The 15,100-nt window shown below is 36.5% G+C and overlaps 2 protein-coding genes across 2 annotated transcripts; one reads left to right on the forward strand and one right to left on the reverse strand.

Annotated features, from left to right (window-relative positions):
• Nucleotides 1–344: 344 nt before the first annotated feature.
• TVAGG3_0222520 (neuralized family) lies at nucleotides 345–2,540 on the forward strand (the record flags this gene model as incomplete). Its single annotated transcript, XM_001314762.1, has 1 exon — nucleotides 360–2,519. The coding sequence occupies one exon, from the start codon at nucleotides 360–362 to the stop codon at nucleotides 2,517–2,519; it is 2,160 nt and encodes a 719-aa protein (XP_001314796.1).
• A 374-nt stretch (nucleotides 2,541–2,914) lies between these two features.
• TVAGG3_0222530 (dynein light chain binding) lies at nucleotides 2,915–15,014 on the reverse strand (the record flags this gene model as incomplete). The annotated part of the gene is made up of 1 exon (XM_001314761.2): nucleotides 2,973–15,014. The coding sequence occupies one exon, from the start codon at nucleotides 15,012–15,014 to the stop codon at nucleotides 2,973–2,975; it is 12,042 nt and encodes a 4,013-aa protein (XP_001314795.1).
• Nucleotides 15,015–15,100: the final 86 nt, after the last annotated feature.

Consider the following 15,100-nt stretch of genomic DNA (forward strand, 5'->3'; position numbering starts at 1 on the left):
TCTCAAAAATGGAAGAAATTTTTGAAAATTTGAAATTTTGCTTGATCAATTATAAATAATCAATAATAGTCCTAGTTTTTATATATAACATAAGTAACTGATGTTATATTATATAGCAATATAGCAATTCGATGACGATTAGATTTCAAAAAAATCTGTTTGAACGGGAATATAGGATATCGCAAGGGAATTCGTTGCCAGAATGAACAAACATATGGAAATTATAAAAGGAATCAGCAAATAAATTATAGGCAAAATGATATCAAATCTTTTCTTAGAAAAAAAAAAATTAACTCTATGAAAACGATAGAAAAAAACCCCCCGGGAAAATTTTGAAAATATAATTCTACTAATTCGCCATGTCTGAACCAGTTAATGTTTTTCTAACAGTCACAGATGACTACACTGATGACAAAGGTAAAGTATGGCGCAAATTCTCGAAAGAAATTCAAATACAAGAAGCAACATATATAAGATTCAACACAAAGCTTCTATCTTTAGATAATTATAGAGTATGCCTTTCCTGGGTTACGATTAGCGTGGCAAATGTTAAAATGAAAGGAATTAGATTTTCTGGATTATTACAAGTAACAGCGAAGGGAAGCATCCATGCAAAAAATTGCACATTTGAGTCTTCCGATTCTGATCGCGAATCAGTAGTAGAAGTTTTTGCTCAATCTTCATCAAAATTCACAAATTGTACTTTTCATAATGCTTCTAAGTCCGCTTTACTTGTACGAGACCGATCTAAGACAGAAATTATTGATTGCACGTTTGAAAAAAATGCTCATTCTTCATTACTTCTTTTAGATTCTTCGAGTGCGGAAATTACTCGTACCAATTTCAAAGGCGCGAACAGGTTTGCTGTATACGTCTATAGAAAGTCATCCACCACATTTACAGAGTGTTCTTTCAGAGATATGGCCGGAAAAGCAGTTTTTATTTTATACGAAGGAAATTCGAGATTTTCTAAATGCAGATTTAATAAATGCCTAGGTGGCGCTATAAGTCTCGCGGAGACATCGATTGCAAACGTTTCCGATTGTTCATTTGATACGATAAATTATTCGGCAGTTCACGGAATAAAGAACTGCTTTTTATCTGTTGAAAACTCTAGCTTCATTAGATGCAAGGGGAATGGCGTAAATTTCGAACATTCGAACGGATACGTATCAAATTCAAATTTCGAAGATTTTCAATACCCAATATTCGCTGTTTTTGGGCCAAACGCTCGCCCAGATATTAATAACTGCAAGATTACGAAATTTAATACATTTGCAGCCATTGCAAGGGACTGTGCGATTCCAGTTTTCGAAAATTTGGATTTTTCAAATGGAAAATCCCATTGCTTCTCGATTTCTGACTTCGCTTGCGCTCTTGTGAGGAACTGTAACATATCGCAGTTCGCAGGAGCAGCATTTTCCATTTACAACGGTGCAAAAATTATCGCGGAATATAATAAAGTCAAAGGATGCGAATTATTCGCTAAACTATTCCTCCATTCGACCAGCACATTTAGAAATAACTACATCGAGCCAGGAATGTCGATTTCAAGAGAATATGGCGCCAAATACGAATTTGTCACTAACGTGGCCTTAAAACAAGAAACCGATAAAGTAATACTCGAATCATTACCAAAACAAACAGGCTTGAGTGATATCAAGTCCGGGGAAATGATAATTTCCAGGAATAAGAAATTAAAAACCCTCAACCCTGTCAGTATGCCGCCGGCCTCATTGTCAAGCGTTCCTCGTGATGTTATTGACGTAATTACTGACTCTTTAAAGAGATCTGACTATGATCCTCAAAAGAGTTTGCCACTGGCTCAGAAAAAGGATAACCACAGTTCAGAAATTCTTAAAGATCTGCTAACCCACGTTTCCGAACAAATTCCAAAGGAGAATCATAAAATCATAGAAGAAAAGCAAGAAACAAACGAACCAGAGAAGCAACAATGCGACTGCTTCGATGAGAAGTCAATTCTTGGTGATGAAATTGATGAAAAAGCTATAGATTTAGAAGATCCAAATAATATTACAAAATCTGACTCCATGGACGAAGTTATCGTTAATTCTGGTAAGATTGTATTAAGTAATAAATCCATTAAGCTCGATGACGTTAAATCTGAACCATTTGAACCAATAGATGTTGATGAATTGACAGATCAGCCAGGATTCAGCGCCGTTGGGTCTCCAAAGCCAATGTGCTTCAAATGCAAACAGCACCAAGCCGAAGTTTACCTTTCTCCGTGCGGACATTGCGTATTTTGTGAAGAATGTGCCAAAAACGAGCAATTTTGTCCTCTCTGCTCATCGGCCATTCAGAAAAGTACGAAGGCTTTCGATTCCGGCCAATGCCTCATTTGTTACGGACCTCATGACACAATTCTTTTCCCATGCGGCCATTTGAACATCTGCTACGCGTGCGCGATGAGGCTTTGGAGCGAGGGAAGGAAATGCCCTGAATGCAGAGAGAAAGTTATCTCATTCAGACACATTTTCCCGATGTGCGATTTATAGATATATACATGTATGTTTTATCAAATAAAATTCATTTATTTTTTATTTGTTTGGGCTATTTTTATATTTTAGCTCCTTTCACATTCTATTTTAGATAATTTTCTTAAGATATCATTCCTTAGGTTAATAGGAAAACAATATAACATTGTTGTGATTAAATTTTATGGATCACTAAGCTTATCTTTTGAAATTTGCAAATTCGATTCTTTCTCGTTTATTGTTGATTAACAAACAATCTTAGAAATTTACTATTGCCAAAATCTAAAATACCTACAATTTGTGAAGAATCTTTTGACGATTTAAAACTCGAATTCCTAGATGAACTACTGAATTCTAATCGTTCAATATACAATTGAAGAAATCAAAACAAAATCAATCAAATTGATATCAAAACAAAACAATTAATTTTTAAAATAACATAAAAATAAAAATCCATAATTAATATATAATCAATTAGTATGGCGTTGCTGTAAGAAGAGCAGCACCACGGAGAATCCATTTGTCAGGAAGAACTGCGGATGGAATATTCAATGCAACAACAAAGTTTGTAGAGTGGCCAGTTGTTGACAAAACACCTGCTCTTTCACTTGTTCTGTAGACTGGACACATATAATCTTCCGTATTCTCTTCGACATGTTCTGTTGTAGGTATAAGGTGTAAAACAGGGCATTTAGAGTATTCAACATTTGCTGAAACATCTGCGAGGGAAGCTTCGTCGCTATCCCATCTGCATCCGTCGAAGAACAAACCTTGAATATAAACACCATCTTCTGGAGGCTGGACAATTGTATCGGGATCTCTTTCAATGACTTCTGCTTTGAAAGATAAAGCATCAATTGGCAATTTGTGCTTTCTTGAGTGGCTCTGCAATACAGCAGTTAAGAAACTTTGTGGGAAGAAGAATCCTGGGAACCAGAAAACTGTTGGCTGTCCTTTGGAAACCCAGTGCTGGATAAATCCAACTTTTTCAAGCAAATCTTTGAACCATGAATGAATTGGTTTTGTTGAAGGATAAGCCTTTGACGACCATTCATGAGGAACTTTGCCTTCCAACAAAGATCGATATGTCTTCTGTATATCAACAGTCATAACAACTTCACCTTTGATTGCTTTACTGACTTGTTTGAGTGAAGAATGAATCAATTTCAATAGATTATTGAATCTATCAACTTCCTGCATCAACACAACTGATAATGAATTAGGTCTTCCTTCTTTAGGATTAAGGGATTCCATAAGTGCTTCATCTGCATTCTTCAAATTGATTTCGAATGGCAATTGTGTATCAAACTTTTCTGCCATGTCCAAAACAATTTCATCATCTTTAGAAGCTGCTGCACTGTTACTGTCTTTAGGTTGGACAGAGACAACTAAGCCATGTAATGTATCTGATCTGTTCAAATCCAATGTGTGCTGTGCACTAGAATGCAAACCAAAGATGTCTGGGATATCAACATCTGGCATTCCATTGGTGAATTCAATTGTTTTTTCAAGGTTTTCTAATGGTGGAGAAGCGTAATGACCTAATGGATCGAAGTAAATGTTGTCCATTGTTGCTTGCTCGCAAATGAACTTCTTCAACATTGTATTCATGCATCTTCTATCCCAGTCATCTGTGACACGGCCACCATAGACAACATCGCCAACTGTTGACAATAATGCTGACCATGGAACTTCATCGTAATCACTGACGAAATTCCTCAACATCATTGTTGCAATTTGGAAATCACTCGTGGACCATTCGTAAACTTTGTTGAAGCCTAATGCTCCATATTGTTTTCTTTCTTGGATTGTTGAATGGAACAATGCAAGTGAATAAACAAGTTTCTTAAATGGTCTGATATGCTTCGATCTTTCAAAGTCTTCACTTGTCAATGTTTGTAACAAGTTCGCTGTTTCGGATTTGATGCCTCTTGGAGGTTCTGATGTGACTTTCACAGAGTTTCGCAATATTGAAATTGGAAAAACATCAGTTGGCATTGATGAAAGGAACAGTCTGAACTGTTGACTGTATTTCGATGATGTTCTTGCCATTTCTTGGACTAATTGCTCCAAATTTGGCAAGAAAGATGGACACAAATGACAGTTTTGTAAGAAAACCCAATCTCCAGCAACTTTCGCGTTTTGGATCAAACTTGTTGCTGTTGGACCTCTTCCTTGGCCCAATGAAAGAATTGAAAGTTTTTGAGACACGCCATGAGATTTAGCAAGTCTTTCCAATGAATCTCTTGGATCAGCACCTTGTGACAAAATGAATAACAGAGGTGTATCGTTTGATGTATCATCAAATGGACCAGAGAGATCAGCAATCGTTTGTGAAACAAATGTTTCGCCTAATGTTGATTGAACTAACATTCTTGCCATTGCTGCCAATTTACGCTTGCACATACAGAGACACATAATAACATGAGTGAAAGCAGATAAGCCCGTGAAAGGCTCTGGAGGTAACATGTCTTCATCTTCTATGAATGGTTTCCATTTGTCATAATTAGAAATAACTTCTTGAGGAATTCCTGAGAAAACTGCATCTGTTTGTGACAAATTGCAAATTCCTTGCCAAACTCTTTCTGTGACATTATCTGGTTTAGCTGGAAATACTTCTAAAGGTGCTGTTGGTGGTCCTCTGACGAAAACTCGCCATTCTTCTTCTGTTATCTTTCCTGTTGACTTCAACAAAGCAACTGCAATCAAGAATGAGAAAACTAATCTGTGGTTAGCAAATAAACCTCTTGAAACATTCAAGAAACTTGATTTTGTGATTCTGTTGATGAAATAGTCGCATTTTCCTTTGTAATCTTCTGATGGTTGTGCTGAATCTAGAACGTTCTTGAATATTCGCTTGAAGAACTCTAATGAATACTGATACATGTTGTCGATACCAGACAACTCTAATATAACGAAATACAACAAAGAACCTCTTGTTGCAACACATCTGTAAACTTCTCTTTTCTCGGTGATTTCTTTCTCTGTCTTCTCTGCTTCAGCCAAACGAGCAGAAACTTGTTTGGATGTGTCTTTAGCGTCATGAAGTGTCTTGATAAGTGTTTCGTTATCAAGAATGTTTCCTGTTGATGTGAACAGCAAATTCAAGATTTGTTGCATTAATCCTTGAAGCGCCTTTTGATCCTTTGAAATATCGACAATCAACTGAGACCTTTGCTTTTCTAATTCTGGCATTTCGTGAAGAACAACATCAGACAACAACTGCTCTTCTAAACCTTCATGAGTAACAGAGAAGTTAATTACAGAAAGTTGGATGAAAACATCAGGCAAGAATTGAGGATTTGACAACCTTGTCGTCATATAAAGTTTGAAGTTTGGATCATAATCAACCCATTTATCGCCAATTCTAATTGCTGATCTTCCACCTTGTTTCTTCATCTTCGGATTAATGATGAACTGCAATCCACCATCAATCTGTTCCGTGATATCTTCAACGAAGATGGAAGAACCCAATCTAATGGCGTTTTCAATTGATTGAGCGTAATTAGATTCTGCTGTTCTGATGATTTTAACATTTCCTTGTCCAATAATCCATTTCCTTCCTTGACCTTGTGGATCAATCATAAGAGGCCATCTTCTTGTACTTGTGACTAAAACACCATTCTGATTACTGAGTGAGTCTTGTGGTAATCCTTGGATTTGCCATTCTCTTAATTGCAATGGTGATGATGCAACACCCTCCAATGAAAAGTTCTCTGTGATAGGAACTCCAACTTCTTTGAATTTAGCTTGCAAATCTTGCAGAATTGCTTGTCTGTATGGATAAGAGAAAGGTCCAATATAAGCAACATGAAGAGCAATTAGAATTGTATCACCAAGCAAACACTTTTCTCGCTTTCCAACTTCAACTAAACTCTCAGACCATCTGACTCTTTCACTATCAAGAGCTGATGTCAACTGAGATGCGTTTTTGAGTCTGTATTCGCATTGTTCGATATTCTTTGCCAATTCCTTCTGCTCCAATCTACTATCATCGTATTGCTGTTGCAAGTTTGTCAGTTTCTCTGTAATTTCTTGCAATTGCTTTTGTTTGACTGCCAAGTTTGCTTCTGCTTTTTCTTTGGCTTCGTTTGCTGCTTCTAATTTCAACTGCTTTGGTCGGACATTTGCGTATTCTGTGACGTATTTTTCGATAGCAGTTACCCATTTGAACAAACAAGCAGCAGATTCACTGACAGCAATAACTTTCTTCATTTCGAATCGAGGATCTGCTTCCATAACTCTGATTTTCATCAAAACTTGTTCTGGAATTGCGTTTTTGTTGACATCCAACAATCTGTTCAAGAAGTTTGCACCTGCAAGTAATGTTTTAGCTGTTGACCAATCGGGTTGTTCACCAAGAATCAAGCAAACAGCTTCCATGACTTCAATAACTAACTGTGGTGGTTTTACGAAAGATTTGACAACAGCCAAATCCGACTTTCTGTTTTTGAGATCTTCAACTGCAGCTTTTGCGTTCTCCAAGAAAGGCATTGCTTTAGCAAGATCAACTTCTGCTTCTTGAGCAAGTTTAGCAGCTTTTTGTTGTACTTTCTTGACTGTTTCTTCTTCAGCTGAAATAACTCTATGAACTTCATTGACTTTTTCACGATCAACTTGTAATGTCGCCAACAATTGCTCTGTTTTAACAGCCTTCTCTTGTAATTGTGGTCTAAGTTTAGTTAATTGAGCTTCCATTTCCTGGACTTTTTCATTTGTTTCTTGTAATTTTTCGACACCTTTTTCTAACTGTTCTTTTTCTTGCATCAAACTTGCACTTCTTTTCTCCAGCATTGTTGTGAACAAGTTAAAGAATTCAATGTAAACAGCAGGAGTTACATAGTACATTCTATTGAGCTCTCTCAAGAATTTTCCTGAATAATCCAAGCACAATGTATGAGCATAAGTTGCCATATCTGCAATTGTCTTCTTGACATCTCCATATGTTGACAAATCCATTTTAGAAAGGAATTCATTTGCAATATGATTAAGTGCTTCTGATGGCCATGAATCATACCAATCAATTGTGCAGCATGAAACTAAACTTGGGAAAACTCGAACTCTGTCTCTAAATCTTCCTCCAACAGGGCTCAAAGCTAAAACAACATGTAAGTTCTTCATGATGTTTGAGCTGAATTTGCGACATAATGAATCATAAGCTGGGGATTCACCAAGTTTCTTCATCAAAGGTATCAAATCATTGACCATTTGATCGTATTCTTCTGTTTGGAACAAACCAGGAACTTCACCTGTATTCAAAACATTGTTAATATCTTCTAAGAATGTTTCGCTGACGATTTGATCATCAGTCAACAAAAACATTATTGGTTTATCTTGTGCACCTGCTGTCTTGAACAATCCTCTCAAATCATTTCTGAATTGAGTGATATCATATCCTTTCATTGGCTGTGGTTCAAAGATATCCATTCTTGCAACATGCGCTGCAAATCTTGCAATTGTTCGCTTACCAGTACTTCCCATACCAACTAACAATGCATGGCCGTATGGTTGTCTTAAAACTCTGACAAGTCTTAATGCGTGTTGCATTGCTTCTTTGAATAGTACAATTGGTGTTCTGTATGTAGCAGAGAACGTACTTAATGCATTCGTAACTTGTTGAATGGATAAAGATTCCGTGTAATTCAGTTTTCCTTCATATCCATATCCCTTCAAAACATCAGTCCAAATCAATGGAGATTCGCCAAAGTAATGACCAATATCTTCTTTGAGATAAAGATTTTGCTTGGCAGTATCATAAAGTATCTGCTGGAAGTGCTCTCTATCTTTGTTATCAACTAATCTATCGCCATAAACTCTCAGGCTTTCGTGGAACCACAATTTAACGAAACTTGCCATATCAAACAGTGAATTTGGATTTGTCATGCAAATTCCTTTGAAAACCCTTGAAACATCTCTCAAGTTGAATGTGTAGTGTGCTTTAGATGGTGTTGGCAACAATTCAGACTTGATCTTTCTGTAGAATATAACACTTGTCTTAACAATATCTTCTGATAATTTGACGACATTATCTGAAAATTCGGCAGATTTCAAGAAATTAGATAAAATTGTTCCGAAAATCTTTCCTAAAATGTTGTCTGTAGGAGCAGGAATAGAAAGGATTGTTAGTTGAGACATGAATCTATCACTAACATGTCCTTGTGTGATACCTGCAGCAACAACTGTTAAATCTGCAATATTTGTCCAATACAATTCATCTCTGTTATACATTCCTTTCTTTGAAATGACTTGTCTGAGGATTTCAATTGGAGGTTGTGACCAATATTCATCTGGTTGAGGCATTGAGAAGTCATCTACAAGTAAAACAGCAGATTTTCCTTCTGGCGGACCATATAAGTTCTTTCTCTTCGATTGCATCTTTGATTCAATTAATTCTTGAATTTGAGCTGCAGATGTTCTCGCAGACAAGGTGAATTGGATTGAATACAATGATTCAATGTTCTTGTTAAGCGTTTCTTGGATGATTGATGTCTTTCCACAGCCACTTTCTCCCAAGAAAAGAACTGGGCGCTTTGCCTTGATCAACAATGCAAACATTGTTGAGAATCTTAATGTATCCGATGTTGGAATAACTGCTGAATTTGGTGTTGGCTCTGGAACTTGATCTGACCAAGCAGTAAATGTATCTGTCATTACATCTAAACTGTAATCCATCAGCATTCTTCTTGGGGGATAATTGATTCTTCTCTGGAAAACATCTCTCAAAAATGTATCGAAATCTCCTCTTGTTGAATCAGTAATGATGCCTGAAAATGCCCAGCACATTGCGAATGCAAAGATATGAGCACAACCTTTAGGAGCAATATCTTCTGCTAATTCTTCTAATTTAAGTTTGGATTCACTGACCATTACATCGAAAATAGAACATAATGATTGTGCCAAGTTCCAAACTGTTGGCTTAACAACTGTCTGACATTGATCTCTTAAAGTATTAAGTGCATTATCAAATGTCTTTTCGAATAACTCTGTTAAAGCACTTCTGACATTTTCTGGTTTCTTTGCAATCCATGCATTAACTAATGGTTTCCAACCTAAATCAGAAGGCTGGTAGTAAACCATACCACAACGAGAAACAGTAGCAGGAGAAGCTTGCACAAGATCACCTACTTCGAAGATGATGTGCATTTGGTCTGTCATTTTAATTCTATCACTGTTTGCAAGTGATAAAAGTTTGTTATCATCCAAAACTGTGTTCATGTTTTCAATCCACAAAGCATCGACTGGTCCATCGAAGATGATCCATTCCATCTGTTCTTTAGGAGCATCTGCGCATTGTGTGAACATAATGCCAACTAAACCATTCTTCCAATCGCCAGTTGACAAGTTATAAGCACCGTAAAGTTCTGTTAAAGTGACAGATTTTGGATTCAATTCTTTCTGATCAACTTTAGTTCCCATGACTTCTAATGCTCCTGCCAACAAGTTTCTTGATGTTGTCTTGCCACCACCTGTTGGACCAACCAACATGACACCGTGTCTGATGAATATTGTTTGGTATAATTGGATGGTCTTCTTTGTAAGGAAAGCGGAATGTTGCAATCCGAAATTGTCCACGGCTTTTTCAATTGCTTCGGAAACTTCAGTGAATTGTTCGTTCTCGAATGTAACTCCTGGGAACAAATCACCAATAATTGCATCGAATAACTTAGTATCATCAATTAATAATTTGGACAAGTTCGAATCTCTCATTGATCTGATCAAAATGATGTCTTCACTCAGTTGTGGAGTTCTTCTCTTTGTTGCGCCAGCCATGACTAAAACTGATTTAAGTGCACGCATACCGAAATCATAGTGAGATTGCTGTGAAAGCATTTCACTTGATAATTTATAAAGTTGTGTAACTTTTTGAGCCAAAACTTTAGCATTGTTGAAACCTTCTGAATACAAGACAACTTCTGCAATCATTGCATAATCAGGAACCATCATAGCTATTGGTCTGAACAATGATTTCAAGTTATCTGGAAGCTCTGTTCTTCCTGCGTAACCGGGATTCATTGTGATGAAAACACTTGCACGAGGATTAAGAGTAATTGTGTGTCCACAGAAATTGAACTGCTGCAATTCTGCTGCTTGTGCTGCTTGAACAGCATAAACTTGTTCAGCAATAACAGAAAGAACTTCACTGTTAATTCTGTTGAATTCATCGAAACAAGCCCAAGCGCCAGATTGTGCCAAACCACTAAAGAAAGCTTCCATTTGTATGACAGTGACAGCATCAGAACAGTTGAATACGACACAGAAATTGCCAACAGCCTTTGAAAGATCTTTGACGGTTTCTGTTTTACCAGTACCTGCAGGTCCTGCTGGAGAACCGCCAAGGAAGTATTGAGCAGCACTTGTCAATGTCAAATAACATCTTTCTGTTAAAGGAGTGACAACTAACCTTGACGTTGCTCCAAGATATTCATATCCATAGTCAATTGAGTTTGTACCTTGGTGTACTTGTACTCTGTTTGATGCTGCATCCCATACGTATCTTAATCTCTTCAACCACTCGAAATCATTTACAGATGAAACTTTTTTGTCAATTAATTCTGAAACAATATCTCTTGAGTGTACATCTAGAGTGATTAAAGCAACGATACCTGATCTCATTGCAGAAGCTAATGGTGTACGAACTAAATCAGCTAATTCTCTTAATTGTGCCTCTTGTTTTTCTTTGTATTTCTCTAATTCTTGGATTGGATTCTGCGAAGACAAAATTTCTTCAACAGTTTCCGCGAAATAAATTTGAGAAACAACAGAAATGACTTGAGCAGAATGTCTACTTATCCATTTAGTTCTTTGCAACTGCTCGTATTGCTTATGTCCTTCAGCAACCATTGCGTGCATTGTCATGTACATTGCCTTTTCAACAGAAGACATTCCGACTTCAACAGCACCAATTTGGAACTTGCATTTGATGAGAGGAACAACTTCGCCTTCTGCTGATTGCATTGATTGAACATCTTGGTCGTTCTGTGAGAAGTTAAGAAGGGAAATGCCTTCGAATAACTTTGGAAGGAATGGATTGACTGCCTTTGGATTTCTTGATTCTGCAAAAATCTTGATGAGATTTTCGTTTGACAAGAAGTAAAATCTTGGAAATCCTGTTCTTTTTGTTTGCAAAAATTCTTCCAATTTCTTCTGAACCTTATTTGTAACTTCAATGAATTCTTCCAATTGAGGAACAGCCTTTTGTTGAGTAAATAATTTATAAGGCTTAGGAGAATCTCTTGCATGTGTTCCCCACTTCTTATATTCTCTTTCTAGTGTTGATAAATCTCTTGTTTCTGTTGCTAATTCGTGTTGAATATCACTAGATCTGAAAATCTTATAAAGAGAGTTGAAAGCGATTTGGAATTGTGTGATATATTCCAAGCATTTTGCAACATTATTCATATTTGTTGATACTGTATCTACTTCTCTTTTGATTGCACCAACATATCTTGATGATCTGATTGTTGATAACTTGACTTGCGATTCATCTAATTTAGCAATAACATCATCGAGATTTCCAACCAACCAGAAATCTTTGATATATTGATGAGGAACCATTGGGAATTCGACAACATCCCATTGCATGATAATTTCCGCAAGCATCCTTCTGAGACTTGCTTCTTGTGATGCGTCGTTTGAGATGGACTCGATTGGTTCCACATGTTGAGCAATGTTGTTTTGGAACAAGAATTGCAATGTTGGAGTTTTCTCTTGGAAATTGATACCTGTAATATCTTTGATTTTCGTCCAATGATTTGGAGTTAAATGATCATTAGAAAGAGCAATGATAACAGGTAATATTGCATTGTAATCTTGTACACTTCTTCTAAAGATTTTAACCAATGGATGGTCTGGTAATCCGTTGTTTAACTGTGAAGTAATTCTTGTGTATTTATCGAGTTCTTCTGTCAATTCTTCGTTGTTTATCTTCTTGAAAGGCATCATCGACAACTCCGCAGCTCTTGTATTCCATGCCTTGTACGATTCCCATAACAATGTCTTTAAGTTGATGTTCTGGTCGACTTCGTCCAATTGGTCTATTGGTGAAATCTTTAGTCCTAAAACTCTCTGGTGATGTTGAACTTGTTCTGCTCTTTGTTTCATTTCTGCCAATCTTTCTTGCAATTTCTGGACATTCGAAATTGCTTGGTCAGAATTAGTTTCTGCTGACATAAGTATCTCATTGTTAGCATCTTGTTGCAAGGCAAGTAAATCATCAGTGAGTTTCTGTAGTAATTTAGTGATTTCTGGTGACCATTTCTTGATTTTGTTGTCTTCTTCTTCCTTCATGGAAATCAAACATCCTTCGAGTTGTGTGATCAAGTTTCCTAACTCTCTGTATGATATACCGCTTTGCTCGCTGATATTGATGTTGTTTTGGGCAATGAGATTATAGAAAGCAGTATAATCCTTGTATTTTCCTTGAATTGTTGGTAATTCTGAAACCATTCTTTTCCGAAATTCAAATTGTGTAACGAAAAAGTGGATTTCTGCTGGATCCTGCTTGAGAGTTGAAAGAGCTTCGTTGACATAGTTCGTAAGATCTTCAACTTTCTGCTCTGCAATGGTTGGAATGAGGATGTGAAGTGACTGCATGCAATTTCTTGGAGATGGCTTGATTTTGTCTGCGAAAGTACCAAGAAGAATGAGCAACATATTGACTTGCACTGAATGTTTGATCTGATCCATCTCGTGGATCTCTTGTTTGTAGTTTGCAAGAGAATCCGCGTAAAATGATGGAGGAGGATCTTGTTTGTGGAGCTTGTCTATGTTGAATTCTTGGGTATTTCGGATGTATGACTCCAAGAAATGGGTGTATTCCTTGAGAGTTGCCTCACCTTCCGCAAATGCAGTTTCAATTCGGACAGTAAACTGAGAAACGAGGTTCTGATATAATGCATCACGGTTGATAATGGTTGGAAGTGGGATTGCAGGGTTTTCCCACGGAAATGCTTGAGCATATTGTAATAATGATTGATTACTTGAGAATAATGGAATGGAATATATCAAATTCATCAAATCTACCCATATTGATGATACAGAATCAATCATTTGCTCTTTATTTGGTGCAAAAGCCAACTTATTATTTTCAATAATCACTTGCGTTGATAATCTAGTGTTATCACCACCTGTAGAACCTGCACGTGGCTTCAAAAAGTCTAATAATTGCTGTGCACTCTGTATAATGAATTGATATAGAGTACGAATTAAAATATAATCACATAATCTAATAAATCTTGATAATCTCTTATAACAGAACCTTTGAGTAGCAAGCTGAGTATAAACCATCATATCATTTGAGCCAATCTTCTTTTGTTTTGGTGCTTTCACGTTGATCATCATATCTTTCTTCGTTGCTCTGTAAGTTTCTTCTTCTCCTTTAGATCCTCCTGCATTTTCATATGTAAGATCGCAGGAAGAAATGATTTTGGCTGTTGTTTGACTTAATAATTTACTAATTTCTTGGGAAACAGCAACTTTATTTGCTTTTTGACGTTCAATGAATTGATCAAGTGTTAATGTTTGTGCTGATTTAACATCTACAAGTGAGAGCTTAAGTAATTGTTGACAATTCTTTTGATGAACAATTAAAGCTTCACGAATAATAGTATCTCCGTTAAATAACTTATCAGAAACGTGTTGTTTAGATTTATTGATATTAGCATTGCGTGTAATTGTATGTAATAAGTAAAAAGAACGCCATTTGTCGTAATGATTGAAAAATCCAATTTGTTTTGTTCGCAAGAATAAAGAACATTCGCGGATCCATTGATCAAGAGGTATAAATTCACTATTAGACTCTTTCGAATATGAAGTAATTCCATCTGCAGATAAAGTGTAGTAATGATCTTTATCTATTTGGTCCGGCGGTATATATCTTAAGAAGAAGACATTTTGAGGTTCATGAGGGGTCTCTGGTGTTGGAACGAAATAAAGAAATTCTTCGGTAAATCTTTTCTGACGAATTAAACGAATGTAATTGAAGATAAGAGATGGATCCAACCACAGCTCATCACTAATATCAGGAGTATAGATAGGATCCAATTTAAAGCGTTCGAGGTCTTCAGGAATTTGAACTTCGAGATTTGATTTTTTGAGTCTGAAAATAGGATTTTTAGTAACATCTGGCGGTTCCGTAGATAGTACCGATTTGGTTTTCGACTGCTTTGTTGTAGGTCTCGAGACTTCTTGATATTCTGATAAAGGCTTGAAACCTAACGGAATTAAAGTAGGTGGTTTTGATCTTTGTATTGGTTTCGTTGCGCTCATATGCATAATTGCCGTAGCTGGCCTAATAACGTTATTTGATGTTCTTGTTGGAGAAGGAATTGTAATATTAGGGAGTTCAGTTGCTATTTCTGAAGTCGCGTCAGAATTTTGCGTTGTTAAAAATGTTTGATCTTGATCTTTGTCATGTTCTGTAATTAATCTTGGAATTGGAACAGGTTGAGAAAGTGAAAAACTTACACTTCCTGGTGCAAGTTGTCGCGAATTTTTTGGCTTTAATACTTTGGGCATTTTTGTTGTTGTATTTTTAGTATAAAGCCTATTTCTCAGTTCCTGCGACATTTTAATACGTTTTTTTCTTCAGGATAGCTCAATTT

This window comes from Trichomonas vaginalis, chromosome IV (genome assembly GCF_026262505.1).
Source record: "Trichomonas vaginalis G3 chromosome IV, whole genome shotgun sequence".
Taxonomy (NCBI): domain Eukaryota; phylum Parabasalia; order Trichomonadida; family Trichomonadidae; genus Trichomonas; species Trichomonas vaginalis.